This window comes from Macrobrachium nipponense, chromosome 15, assembly GCF_015104395.2.
Source record: "Macrobrachium nipponense isolate FS-2020 chromosome 15, ASM1510439v2, whole genome shotgun sequence".
Classification (NCBI taxonomy): domain Eukaryota; kingdom Metazoa; phylum Arthropoda; class Malacostraca; order Decapoda; family Palaemonidae; genus Macrobrachium; species Macrobrachium nipponense.
The window spans coordinates 39,681,133-39,695,890 of NC_087208.1; the positions used below are offsets into that span (position 1 = coordinate 39,681,133).

At 36.8% G+C, this 14,758-nt stretch overlaps 3 protein-coding genes across 4 annotated transcripts in view; all 3 read left to right on the forward strand.

The window, feature by feature from the left end:
- Positions 1 to 6,917, forward strand: part of LOC135227132 (pro-resilin-like) — a 33,678-nt gene extending 26,761 nt beyond the window's left edge. The window contains exons 1-3 of one of the 2 annotated variants that reach the window (XM_064267012.1): positions 6,005 to 6,046; positions 6,260 to 6,358; positions 6,488 to 6,917. In XM_064267012.1, the coding sequence (XP_064123082.1) occupies positions 6,035 to 6,046; positions 6,260 to 6,358; positions 6,488 to 6,817 (441 nt within the window). In that variant the 5' untranslated portion in view covers positions 6,005 to 6,034 and the 3' untranslated portion in view covers positions 6,818 to 6,917. Of the gene's footprint in view, positions 1 to 6,004; positions 6,047 to 6,259; positions 6,359 to 6,487 lie in introns of those variants that run through there. The other variant, XM_064267013.1, reaches the window with a different exon arrangement.
- LOC135227139 (pro-resilin-like) overlaps positions 1 to 14,758 on the forward strand; it is a 212,272-nt gene that overhangs the window by 47,007 nt on the left and 150,507 nt on the right. The window lies entirely within an intron of this gene.
- On the forward strand, positions 10,209 to 11,120 carry LOC135226816 (pro-resilin-like). Its single transcript, XM_064266508.1, has 3 exons — positions 10,209 to 10,249; positions 10,463 to 10,561; positions 10,691 to 11,120. The coding sequence occupies exons 1-3, from the start codon at positions 10,238 to 10,240 to the stop codon at positions 11,018 to 11,020; spliced, it is 441 nt and encodes a 146-aa protein (XP_064122578.1). The 5' UTR covers positions 10,209 to 10,237; the 3' UTR covers positions 11,021 to 11,120.

Here is a 14,758-nt window from a genome sequence, read left to right on the forward strand (position 1 = left end):
AACCTTAAAATGGACTTACAGAATTCTGAAAGTTGGTTTTGGAGATGGAAAAATAAAAGGGAACAATGTTTGGCTTGGTAGTATATTTTTTTTCTCCAGATCCTGATTAGAGCGATTTCATTCAAACCCAGTACTGGCTTTATCGCTAATAAGAATAATATCAGTGAAGTAGTTAGCTTCACCATTTTGCTATTGGTCATAAATGTTGTAGTCGTTATGTAAGAATAACCTTCCCCGCACGCCTTGAACTTCAAGTCATTGGCTCTGTGAACTTTTTCCATAATGATGATAATAATAATAATAATAACAATAATAATAATAATAATAATAATAATAATAATAATAATAATAATAATAATAATAATAATAATAATAATAATAAGGAAGTGTAGGGGCACAAAAGACCAGCTCCTGATAGACAAAATGGTAATGAAGAACAGTAGGAGAAAGGAAAACCAACCTAAGCATGGCATGGATAGACTATAAGAAAGCCTTCGACATGTACCACACACATGGCTAATAGAATGCCTGAAAATATATGGGGCAGAGGAAAATACCATCAGCTTCCTCAAAAATACAATGGCGCAACTGGAATACAATACTTACAAGCTCTGGAATAAGAACTAGCAGAGGTTAATATCAGGAGAGGGGTCTTCCAGGGCGACTCACTGTCCCCACTACTCTTCGTAGTAGCCATGATTCCCATGACAAAAGTACTACAGAAGATGGATGCCGGTACCAACTCAAGAAAAAGAGGCAACAAATCAACCATCTGATGTTCATGGACGACATCAATCTGTTATGGTAAGAGCATCAAGGAATGATACCCTAATCCAGACTGTAAGGATTGTATCTGGGTACATCAGAATGGAGTTTGGAATAGAAAAATGCGCCTTAGTCAACATACAAAAAGGCAAAGTAAACGAGAACTGAAGGGATAAAGCTACCAGATGGGAGCAACATCAAACACATAGATGAGACAGGATACAAATACCTGGGAATAATGAATGGAGGAGATATAAAAACACCAAGAGATGAAGGACACGATCAGGAAAGAATATATGCAGAGACTCAAGGCGATACTCAAGTCAAAACTCAACGCCGGAAATATGATAAAAGCCATAAACACATGGGCAGTGCCAGTAATCAGATACAGCGCAGGAATAGTGGAATGGACGAAGGCAGAACTCCGCAGCATAGATCAGAAAAACCAGGAAACAAATGACAATACACAAAGCACTACACCCAAGAGCAAATACGGACAGACTATACATAACACGAAAGGAAGGAGGGAGAGGACTACTAAGTATAGAGGACTGCGTCAACATTGAAAACATGAGCAATGGGGCAATATCTGAAAACCAGTGAAGAACGAGTGGCTAAAGAGTGCATGGGAAGAAGGATTAATAAAAGTAACGAAGACCCAGAAATATACAGAGACAGGAGAAAGACAGAAAGAACAGAGGACTGGCACAACAAACCAATGCACGGACAATACATGAGCAGACTAAAGAACTAGCCAGCGATGACAATTGGCAATGGCTACAGAGTGGAGAGCTAAAGAAGGAAACTGAAGAATGATAACAGCGGCACAAGATCAGGCCCTAAGAACCAGATATGTTCAAAGTACGATAGACGGAAATAACATCTCTCCCATATGTAGAAGTGCAATACGAAAAATGAAACCATAAACCACATAGCAAGTGAATGGCCGGCACTTGCACAGAACCAGTACAAAAGAGGCATGATTCAGTGGCAAAAGCCCTCCTTACTGGAGCCATGTGCAAGAACATCAGCTACCTTGCAGTAATAAGTGGTACGAGCACCAACCTGAGGGAGTGATAGAAAACGATCAGGCAAAGATCCTCTGGGACTATGGTATCAGAACGGATAGGGTGATACGTGCAATAGACCAGACGTGACGTTGATTGACAAAGTCAAGAAGAAAGTATCACTCATTGATGTCGCAATACCATGGGACACCAGAGTTGAAGAGAAAGAGAGGGAAAAAAAAATGGATAGTATCAAGATCTGAAAATAGGAAATAGAAGGATATGGGATATGCCAGTGGAAATCGTACCCATAACTCATAGGAGCACTAGGCACGATCCCAAGATCCCTGAAAAGGAATCTAGAAAAACTAGAGGCTGAAGTAGCTCCAGGTCTCATGCAGAAGAGTGTGATCCTAAGAAACGGCACACATAGTAAGAAAAGTGATGGACTCCTAAGGAGCAGGATGCAACCCGGAACCCCACACTATAAATACCACCCAGTCGAATTGGAGGACTGTAATAGAGAAAAAAAAAAAAAGAAAAAAAAAAAAAAAAAAAAAAAAAAAAAAAAATAAAAAAAAAAAAAAAAAAAAAAAAAAAAAAAAAAAAAAAATAATAATAATAATAATAATATAATAATGTATTTTAGGGAACATTACTATCAACTTCCTATGATACCGAAGCCAAGCCTTAAAAGTCCAGAAGAGTAGGTTAACCAATGATTTACTTTCGACATTCAACGAAAAGTAACCTTATATAAGGAGACCAAGAAAGTCTAAGAAATGGCAAGTAACGTTAACTTACCTATCATTAAATCGTACGTAATCATTGCATTACTATCAACTAAAATTTTAAATTTACGAAACTAAATTCTAGCTTAAAAAAGGGGGGGCATTAAGTAAAAGAAGCAAAATGGCTTAGATGGGTATAGACAATTTCCTGAAGAAGATTAATATTAGAAATACATTCAAGTAACAAAATTAACTTAATTCATAGCAAAATAAATAGCAACGAGCTATCCTAGGGTCGAGGTCACAAAGATGTCGTCCGCTTCTATGACAGAATAGGAACGATGAGCACAGGTGAGCTGGGGCGTCGAGAGGAATTGGGCAGGTACCCGAGAGGACCCCCGTTGTCACAAAGTGATTTGCAGGGCATGTAATACCCTCGTTCCAGCACTGGAAAACTTTGGTGGGTATAATATACCTGGCTGTCGCCTTTACCATGATGTTTTCACGTCAGGTAGCAGCATAAATTATTTCAGACACATGAAGTGATTTCAAGCCGTTCGTAAGAAGTGATCCGGATGGCCACTTGCTCGAAGACTGAATTAATTTGTTAACGAAACGGGACTGAAGAATTCAATAACAGTGGCCAATTAATTAACTAATTAGTTAGTTTATTTATTTATTTATTTATTTATTTATTTATTTATTTATTTATTTATTTATTTATTTATTTATTTATTTATTTATTTATTTATTTATTTATTTATTTATTTATTTATTTATTGTAAAATCCTATATAGACGGAATATCCTAAGTAAGGCCGCATATATTCTGCATTTCCACAACAGAAAATTAAGAAGCCCTTTTATCTTCGCGAATTTTATAATTTAGAAATGTATCAGCAATCAACGATGCTTTGTTTAGATTATTATCCATTAATGAGAATATTATTTAGGTATATGTATCAGCCATGTCACCCTCTTGAACCTCTGTATATACTGAAGATGAGACTGACACATCACCTCTTTAAACAATCACGCCAATTAGGCGCTTGATCGGTAATCCGCTTTCGAAGCAGATAGTGGCTAGTTCTTTTCAAAAGCTAATATAGGAAATAATGCTTAATTTATCTGCTTCCGTTATTTATATCAATATTTTTTCAGACGCTAAGATGTCTTTGATAAACGTATTGAGGAACAATATGATTTTTCTTTTCAAACAAACTACTCTAGATTCCCTTTTTCCAAAGACAAGAATTACACACATCTTCACAGACAGAGTCTAGGTGCCTAAGATTTCAGCCAAAATATACTTGAGTGTAATAACTCTTTCATGGCCCTTTTAAAGTTTAATGCCTTTTGTAGGCATTAGTTTCGCACTGCATCTTCTTGTCATAATAATAATATACAATACATTTATATATATATATGGGTGGGTGGGTGTGTATGCATGAAAACCTGAGCAGAGGTTTACATCTATCTCTCTCTCTCTCTCTCTCTCTCTCTCTCTCTCTCTCTCTCTCTCTCTCTCTCTCTTCATGTTTTTGTTATTATACTTATTTTCAAATTGAAACTAGGAAATGAATTATAGGTTTCAAGTTTGAAGATTAAGAAAGTTTCTACATACGAATAATAATAAAAAAATAATAAATAATAATAATAATAATAATAATAATAATAATAATAATAATAATAATAATAATAATAATAATAATAATAATAAATAATAACAATAATAATAATAATAATCTAATAAAACACCAAGAGATGAAGGACACGATCAGGAAAGAATATATGCAGAGACTCAAGGCGATACTCAAGTCAAAACTCAAACGCCCGGAAATATGATAAAAGCCATAAAACACATGGGCCAGTGGCCAGTAATCAGATACAAGCGGCAGTGGTAAAGTCCGAATGAACGAAGGCAGAACTCCGCACCATAGATCAGAAAACCAGGAAACATATGACAATACACAAAGCACTACACCCAAGAACAAATATGGACAGACTATACATAACACGAAAGGAAGGAGGGAGGGGATTACTAAGTATAGAGGACTGCGTCAACTTCGAGAACAGAGCACTGGGGCAATATCTGAAAACCAGTGAAGACGAGTGGCTAAAAGATGTGCATGGAAGAAGACTAATAAAAGTAGACGACGACCCAGAAATATACACAGAGAGGAGAATGACAGACAGAACAGAGGACTGGCACAACAAACCAATGCACGGACAATACATGAGACAGACTAAAGAACTAGCCAGCGATGACAATTGGCAATGGCTACAGAGGGCAGAGCTAAAGAAGGAAACTGGAGGAATGATAACAGCGGCACAAGATCAGGCCCTAAGAACCAGATATGTTCAAAGAACGATAGACGGAAATAACATCTCTCCCATATGTAGGAAGTGCAATACGAAAAATGAAACCATAAACCACATAGCAAGCGAATGCCCGGCACTTGCACAGAACCAGTACAAAAAGAGGCATGATTCAGTGGCAAAAGCCCTCCACTGTAGCCTGTGCAAGAAACATCAGCTACCTTGCAGTAATAAGTGGTACGAGCACCAACCTGAAAGAGTGATAGAAAACGATCAGGCAAAGATCCTCTGGGACTATGGTATCAGAACGGATAGGGTGATACGTGCAAACAGACCAGACGTGACGTTGATTGACAAAGTCAAGAAGAAAGTATCACTCATTGATGTCGCAATACCATGGGACACCAGAGTTGAAGAGAAAGAGAGGGAAAAAATGGATAAGTATCAAGATCTGAAAATAAAAATAAGAAGGATATGGGATATGCCAGTGGAAATCGTACCCATAATCATAGGAGCACTGGGAACGATCCCAAGATCCCTGAAAAGGAATCTAGAAAAACTAGAAGAGTGTGATCCTAGAAACGGCGCACATAGTAAGAAAAGGGATGGACTCCTAAGGAGGCAGGTTGCAACCCGGAACCACACACTATAAATACCACCCAGTCGAATTGGAGGACTGTGATAGAGCAAAAAAAAAAAAAAAAAAAAAAAAAAAAAAAAAAAAAAAAAAAAAAAATAAAAAAAAAAACAGAAAAAAAAAAAAAAAAATAATAATAATAATAATAATAATAATAATAAAATAATGATAATAATAATGTCTTGGTTAAAGTGCATATTCCAAGGTAACTGCTTCTTCTTTTATTGAATCTTATAAAAGCAATCACCTTAATAGGAAAGTCATTCTCCGTGATGTCTTATGCACTATAATTCCATTTCATTCGTGTCGATAACCTAGAAAAATGAGCAGCTATCACTCGTTGCACATCATAACCAAGTATTACTATCTGCGTCACAATAAAAGTCTTACTAATTCCGTTGTCTTTTGGGCCCTGCAAGAAACAGCGGAAGGTCAGGAAACGTTTTGAAACTGGAGCTTGAAAAACTGGTAAGAGAGACGTGGGAGGCGCCCAGATTACCTTGCCTTCGAGTATATATATCGAGAGGAGGAAGAAGATAACACAGTAATTCTTCTTGGTACTTCAACAAGAACGCAATGCATTCTAAGGTAACTGAACCTCCAGTGGTAATCAGTTTCCAGGTGGACAAAGGCTCGGATGTAGCTGAATCTTTCAGATGCTTTGAAATATTCATATGTAATATAGGCTCTCTTGAGTTGGACTTTAGAGGAAATGGGAACTTGCAGAATATTCTTTAAAATCTGATGTTCATAACTAATTTTATGTTTGAAATATAACTTTAATCATGGATCTTCCACCAGGTCATCTTGGTCGTTCTGGGCATGGCTGCCCTAGGGGCAGCTGACAGCTTCGAAAGCTTCGAGAGATATTCCTATGCCCCACCCAGGCCAAGGGCAAGAGTAAGTAACAATGTGTTCATTGTTTTCTGTGTTTTATCATATTTTTCATAATTTTTGTATCAACATGGAATAACACGCTTAGATATCAATGACTTTTCGTTAGACTAATAACTCATACTTCCTTTCCAGTTCTCCTCAGGATCCGATGAGTCCTACGAGTCCAGCGAGGCTCGTTACAACTTCAACTGGGCAGTCAACCACGCCCCCTCCCGCAACGACTTCGGACACCAGGAGCAACGCAACGGAGACGACACCCAGGGATCCTACTACGTCCAACTCCCCGACGGCCGCCTGCAGAGGGTCGCCTACCGCGTCGATGGTGACGACGGATACGTCGCCGAAGTCACTTACCAGGGAGAGGCTCGCTTCCCCGACTCCTACGAATCCTTTGAGTCCCGCGAGTTCCCCAGGTATGCTCCTCCAAGGAGGTCCTACTTCGACTCCAACGAATCCAAGTAAAGACTTCGCGGGAATCTACCAGATATGGAAGTCTCAGATGATACAAGACTCAGTATTTATTTTGTAACTTATCTTCTGTAAATAAATCAGAAAGAGAATATCCGCGGCTTTCGTTTACCCTGTCGTTCTTTTCATCCTCGTTGGCATTATGATGCAAAGAAAAAAATACTCTATCCTATGAATTCTTGAAAACTCTACTCCATAGAGGGATGGAGATTTTTCATAAGGAGCTTAGATCATTGAAAATATTCATATTCCTTCACCATATAGATATAATGAAGGTAGCCAAGTTGAATAAAATTTGTTATCAAACTGAGTAAAATAGATTAATGCAAAAAAGGAAAAAAAGTGTTCCTCATAGAAATAATAAAAATCTGTTTATGCTTGTCTTAACAAAAATATTTGCCATTTCATAAAGCAATGGAAACCCTGGGAGTTTTAGTCTTATAATTTTTAAGCGATTTACTTACATAACTTATGCAGACAGTCAGTACATAGTTTGTGATTATAGTCGTTGTTTTATTTGTTGTCATTCCTGTATAATCATTATCCATCGTTTAAGAAGTATTTATCACATACATTTAATTCAAATGTTTTCTAGGTAATGTTCCTTTGGATTTGGTTGTAATATACCTTCTCTGACCTTCCTTGATTGCTTATGATTACAACAACAACAACAATAATAATTATTATTATTATTTATTTTTTAAATACCCTCTTTTAAACCAATTTTGTCGAAAAAATGGCAGAATTAAGCCGACTGATCCTAAATTTTTTTTTTTTCCAAGGGAACCTTAAAATGGACTTACAGAATTCTGAAAGTTGGTTTTGGAGATGGGAAAAATAAAAGGAACAATGTTTGGCTTGGTAGTATTATTTTTTTTCTCCAGATCCTGATTAGAGCGATTTCATTCAAACCCAGTACTGGCTTTTATCGCTAATAAGAATAATATCAGTGAAGTAGTTAGCTTCACCATTTTGCTATTGGTCATAAATGTTGTAGTCGTTATGTAATGAATAACCTTCCCCGCACGCCTTGAACTTCAAGTCATTGGCCTCTGTGAACTTTTCCATAATAATAATAATAATAATAATAATATTTTAATAATAATAATATATAAGAATATAATAATAATAATAATAATAATAATAATAATAATAATAATAATAATAATAATAATAGTAATGATAATAATAATAATAATAATAATCAATAATAATAATAATAATAATAATAATAATAATTCTATTTTAGGGAACAATTACCTTTCATTCACTTCTCAGAATACCGAAGCCAAGCCTTAAAAGTCCAGAAGAGTAAGTTAATCAATGATTTACTCTCAACCAACGAAAAATAACCTTATATAAGGAGACTCAGAAAGTCTAAGAAATGGTGAGTAAAATGCAAGATCTACTGATAACTCACCTATCATTAAATTGCACGTAATCATTGCATTACTATCAACTATAATGTTAAATTACCACTGAATTCTAGCTAAAAAAGGCATTAAGTTAAAGAAGCAAAATGGCTTAGAACGGTCAAAGACCATGGCCCGAGGAAGAATAATATTAGAAATATATTCAAGTAACAAAATGAACTTAATTCATAGTAAAATAAATAGCAACGAACTAACCTAGGGTCGAGGTCATAAAAGTTGTCGTCCGCTTCTGTGACAGAATAGGAACGATGAGCACAGGTGAGCTTGGGCGTCGAGAGGAATTGGGCAGGTACCCGAGAGGACCCCCATTGTCACAAAGTGATTTGCAGGGCATGTAATACCCTCGTTCCAGCACTGGAAAGCTTTGGTGGGTATAATATACCTGGCTGTCGCCTTTACCATAATGTTTTCATGTCAGGTAGCAGCAGAAATTATTTGAGACACATGAAGAGATTTCAAGCCGGTCGTAAGAAGTGATCCGGATGGCCACTTGCTCGAAGACTGAATTAATTTGTTAAAGAAACAGGACTAAAGAATTCCATAGCACAGGCTAATTTATTTATTTATTTATTCATTTATTTATTCATTTATTTATTTATTTATTTATTTGTTTGTGTATTTATTTATTTATTTATTTATTAATTGTTAAATCCTATAGAGACGGAATATCCTAAGTAGGGCCGCATATATTCTACATTTCCACAATAGGAAATTAAAAAGCCCTTTTATCCCTTTTATCTACGCTAATTTTGTAATTTAGAAATTTATCAGCAATCGAAGAGTTTTGGTTTAGATTATATCAATTAATGAGAACATTATCTAGGTATATGTATCAGCCATGTCACCCTCTTGAACCTCTGTACTGAAGGTGAGACTGACACATCACCTCTTTAAACAATCATGCCAGTCAAGTGTTTGATCGGTAATCCGCTTACGAAGCAGATAGTGGCTTGTTCTTCTCAAAAGCTAATATAGGAAATAATGCTTAATTTATCTGCTTCCGTTATTATATCAATATTTTTCAGAAGCTAAGATGTCTTTGATAAACGTATTGAGGAGCAATATGATTTTTCTTTTCAAACAAACTACTCTAGATTCCCTTTTTCCAAATACAAGAATTACATATATCTTCAGTGACAGATTTGTATATATATATATGTATATATATATATATATATATATATATATATATATATATATATATATATATATATATATTCTATATATATATATATATATATACATATATATATATATATATGATATATATATATTACGCATATATATATATAAATGGTGTGTGTGTATGCATGAAAAACCTGAACAGTGATTAAATTCTCTCTCTCTCTCTCTCTCTCTCTCTCTCTCTCTCTCTCTCTCTCTCTCTCTCTCTCTCTTCATGTTTTTTGTTATTATACTTATATTCAACTTGAAACTAGGAAATGAATTATAGGTTTTTGGTTTGAAGATTAAGAAAGTTTCTACATTACGAATAATAATAATAATAATAATAAAATAATAATAATAATAATAATAATAATAATAATAATAATAATAATAATAATAATAATAATAATAATATTAATATCTTGGTTAAAGTGCATATTCCAAGGTAACAGCTTCTTCTTTTATTGAATCTTATAAAAGCAATCACCTTAATAGGAAAGTCATTCTCCGTGATGTCCTAAATACCATAATTCAATTTCTTTTGAGTCGATAACCTAGAAAAATGAACAGCTATCACTCGTTGCACATCATAACCAAGTATTACTATCTGCGTCACAATAAAAGCCTTACTAATTCCGTTTTCTTTTGGGCCATGCAAGAAACAGCGGAAGGTCAGGAAACGTTTTGAAATTAGGGCTTGAAAAACTGGTAAGAGAGACGTGGGAGGCGCCCAGTTTACCTTGCCTTCGAGTATATATATCGAGAGGAGGAAGAGGATAACAGTAATTCTTCTTGGTACTTCAACAAGAACACAATGCATTCTAAGGTAACTGAACTTCCAGTGATAATCCATTTCCAGGGGGAGAAAGGCTCGGATGTAGCTGAATCTTTCAAATGCTTTGAAATATTCATATTTAATATAGGCTCTCTTTAGTTGGACTTTAGAGGAAATAGGAACTTGCAGAATATTCTTTAAAATCTTATGTTCATAACTAATTTTATGCTTGAAATATAACTTTAATTATGGATCTTCCACCAGGTCATCTTGGTCTTTCTGGGCATGGCTGCCCTAGCTGCAGCTGATAGCTTCGAAAGCTTCGAGAGATATTCCTATGCCCCACCCAGGCCAAGAGCAAGAGTAAGTAACAATATGTTCATTGTTTTCTGTGTTTTATCATATTTTTCATAATTTTTGTATCTACATGGAATAACAAGTCAAGATATCAATGACTTTTCGTTAGACTAATAACTCATACTTCCTTTCCAGTTCTCCTCAGGATCCGATGAGTCCTACGAGTCCAGCGAGGCTCGTTACAACTTCAACTGGGCAGTCAACCACGCTCCCTCCCGCAACGACTTCGGACACCAGGAGCAACGCAACGGAGACGACACCCAGGGATCCTACTACGTCCAGCTCCCCGACGGCCGCCTGCAGAGGGTCGCCTACCGCGTCGATGGTGACGACGGATACGTCGCCGAAGTCACTTACCAGGGAGAGGCTCGCTTCCCCGACTCAGACGAATCTTTCGAGTCCCGCGAGTTCCCCAGGTATGCCGCTCCAAGGAGGTCCTACTTCGACTCCAACGAATCCAAGTAAAGACTTCGCGGAAATCTATCAGATATGGAAGTCTCAGATGATACCAGACTCAGTATTTATTTTGTAACTTATCTTCTATAAATAAATTAGAAAGAGAATATCCGCTGCTTGCGTTTACCCTGTCGTTCTTTTCATCGTCGTTGGCATTGGCATTATGATGCAAAGAAAAAAATACTCTATCCTATGAAGTCTTGAAAACTATATTACACAGTACAGAGGGATGGAGATATTCAATAAAGAGCTTAGGTCATTGAAAATATTCATATTCCTTCAGCATATAGATATAATGAAGGTAGCCAAGTTGAATAAAATGTGTTATGAAACTGAGTAAAATGGATTAATGCCAAAAAAAAAAAACTGTTCCCCACAGAAATGACAAAACTTCTTCATTTTCTCTTATAGGAAAATTATTTGCCATTTCATAAAGCAAAGGAAACTCTGAGAGTTTTAGTCTTGTGATTATGTTCAGTGTTTTATTTGTTGTCATTCCAGTATAATCACGATCCATCGTTTAAGAACTATCTATCACATATATTTAATTCAAATGTTTTCTGCGTACTGTTCCTTTGGATTTGGTTCTAATGTACCTTCTTTGACTTTTCTTTGTGGCTTATGATTACAAGAACAACAACAACAACATAAACAACAACAACAACAACAACAACAACAATAATAATAATAATAATAATAATAATAATAATAATAATTATTATTATTATTATTTTTATTATTATTACTATTATTATTATTATTTTTTTTTTTTTTTGCTCTATCACAGTCCTCCAATTCGACTGGGTGGTATTTATAGTGTGGGGTTCCGGGTTTGCATCCTGCCTCCTTAGGAGTCCATCACTTTTCTTACTATGTGTGCCGTTTCTAGGATCACACTTCTTCTGCATCAGTCCTGGAGCTACTTCAGCCTCTAGTTTTCTAGATTCCTTTTCAGGGATCTTGATCGTGCCTAGTGCTCCTATGATTATGGGTACGATTTCCACTGGCATATCCCATATCCTTCTTATTTCTATTTTCAGATCTTGATACTTATCCATTTTTTCCCTCTCTTTCTCTTCAACTCTGGTGTCCCATGGTATTGCGACATCAATGAGTGATACTTTCTTCTTGATTTTGTCAATCAACGTCACGTCTGGTCTATTTGCACGTATCACCCTATCCGTTCTGATACCATAGTCCCAGAGGATCTTTGCCTGATCGTTTTCTATCACTCCTTCAGGTTGGTGCTCGTACCACTTATTACTGCAAGGTAGCTGATGTTTCTTGCACCAAGGCTCCTAGTGGAGGGCTTTTGCCACAGAATCATGCCTCTTTTTGTACTGGTTCTGTGCAAGTGCCGGGCATTCACTTGCTATGTGGTTTATGGTTTCATTTTTCGTATTTGCAATTCCTACATACGGGAGAGATGTTTTTATTTGCCGTCTATCGTTCTTTGAACATATCTGGTTCTTATTGCCTGATCTTGTGCCGCTGTTATCATTCCTTCAGTTTCCTTCTTTAGCTCTCCCCTCTGTAGCCATTGCCAATTGTCATCGCTGGCTAGTTCTTTAGTCTGTCTCATGTATTGTCCGTGCATTGGTTTGTTGTGCCAGTCCTCTGTTCTGTCTGTCTTTCTCCTGTCTCTGTATATTTCTGGGTCTTCGTCTACTTTTATTAGTCCTTCTTCCCATGCACTCTTTAGCCACTCGTCTTCACTGTTTTTCAGATATGCCCCAGTGCTCTGTTTTCGATGTTGACGCAGTCCTCTATACTTGGTAGTCCTCTCCCTCCTTCCTTTCGTGTTATGTATAGTCTGTCCGTATTTGCTCTTGGGTGTAGTGCTTTGTGTATTGTCATATGTTTCCTCGTTTTCTGATCTATGCTGCGAAGTTCTGCCTTCGTCCATTCCACTATTCCTGCGCTGTATCTGATTACTGGCACTGCCCATGTGTTTATGGCTTTTATCATATTTCCGCCGTTGAGTTTTGACTTGAGTATTGCCTTGAGTCTGAATCTCTGCATATATTCTTTTCCGTGATCGTGTCCTTCATCTCTTGTGTTTTATATCCCCTCCTTCCATTATTCCCAGGTATTTGTATCCTGTCTCATCTATGTGTTTGATGTTGCTCCCATCTGGTAGCTTTATCCCTTCAGTTCTCGTTACTTTGCCTTTTTTTATGTTGACTAAGGCGCATTTTTCTATTCAAAACTCCATCCTGATGTCCCCAGATACAATCCTTACAGTCTGGATTAGGGTATCTATTTCCTTGATGCTCTTACCATACAGCTTGATGTCGTCCATGAACATCAGATGGTTGATTCTGTTGCCTCTTTTCTTGAGTTGGTACCCGGCATCCATCTTCTGTAGTGCTTTTGTTCATGGGTGGGTCATGGCTACTACGAAGTAGTTAGGGGGGCACAGTTGCTTCGCCCTGAAGATCCCTCTCCTGATATTAACCCTCTGCTAGTCTTATTCCAGAGCTTGTAAGTATTGTATTCATTTGCCGCATTGTATTTTTTGAGGGAGCTGATGGTGTTTTCCTCTGCCCCATATATTTTCAGGCATTCTATTAGCCATGTGTGTGGTATCATGTCGAAGGCTTTCTTATAGTCTATCCATGCCATGCTTAGGTTGTTTTCCTTCTCCTACGTTCTTCATTACCATTTTGTCTATCAGGAGCTGGTCTTTTGTGCCCCTACACTTCCTTCTGCAGCCTTTCTGTTGGTGGGGGATGGTGTTTGTCTCCTCTAGGTAGTTGTATAGCCTTTCACTGATGATACCTGTTAGTAACTTCCACATTATTGGTAGGCAGGTGATAGGCCTGTAGTTACTGGCTATATTTCCCTTACTCTTGTCTTTTTGTACTAAGGATTATTATTATTATTATTATTATTATTATTATTATTATTATTATTATTATTATTATTATTATTATTATTATTATTATTATTATTATTATTATTATTTTGCTCTATCACAGTCCTCTAATTCGACTGGGTGGTATTTATAGTGTGGGGTTCCGGGTTGCATCCTGCCTCCTTAGGAGTCCATCACTTTTCTTACTATGTGCGCCGTTTCTAGGATCACACTCTTCTGCATGAGTCCTGGAGCTACTTCAGCATCTAGTTTTTCAAGATTCCTTTTCAAGGATCTTGGGATTGTGCCTAGTGCTCCTATGATTATGGGTACAATTTCTACTGGCATATCCCATATCCTTCTTATATCTATTTTCAGGTCTTGATACTTATCCATTTTTTCCCTTTCTTTCTCTTCAACTCTGGTGTCCCATGGTATAGCGACATCAGTGAGTGATACTTTCTTCTTGATTTTGTCAATCAACGTCACGTCTGGTCTATTTGCACGTATCACCCTATCTGTTCTGATACTATAGTCCCAGAGGATCTTTGCCTGATCGTTTTCTATCACTCCTTCAGGTTGGTGTTCATACCACTTATTACTGCAAGGTAGCTGGTGTTTCTTCCACAGGCTCCAGTGGAGGGCTTTTGCTACTGAATCATGCCTCTTTTTGTACTGGTTCTGTGCAAGTGCCGGACATTCGCTTGCTATGTGGTTTATGGTTTCATTTTTCGTATTGCAATTCCTACATATGGGAGAGATGTTATTTCCATCTATCATTCTTTGGACATATCTGTTTCTTATTGCCTGATCTTGTGCCGCTGTTATCATTCCTTCAGTTTCCTTCTTGAGCTCTCCCCTCAGTAGCCATTGCCACGTGTCATCGCTGG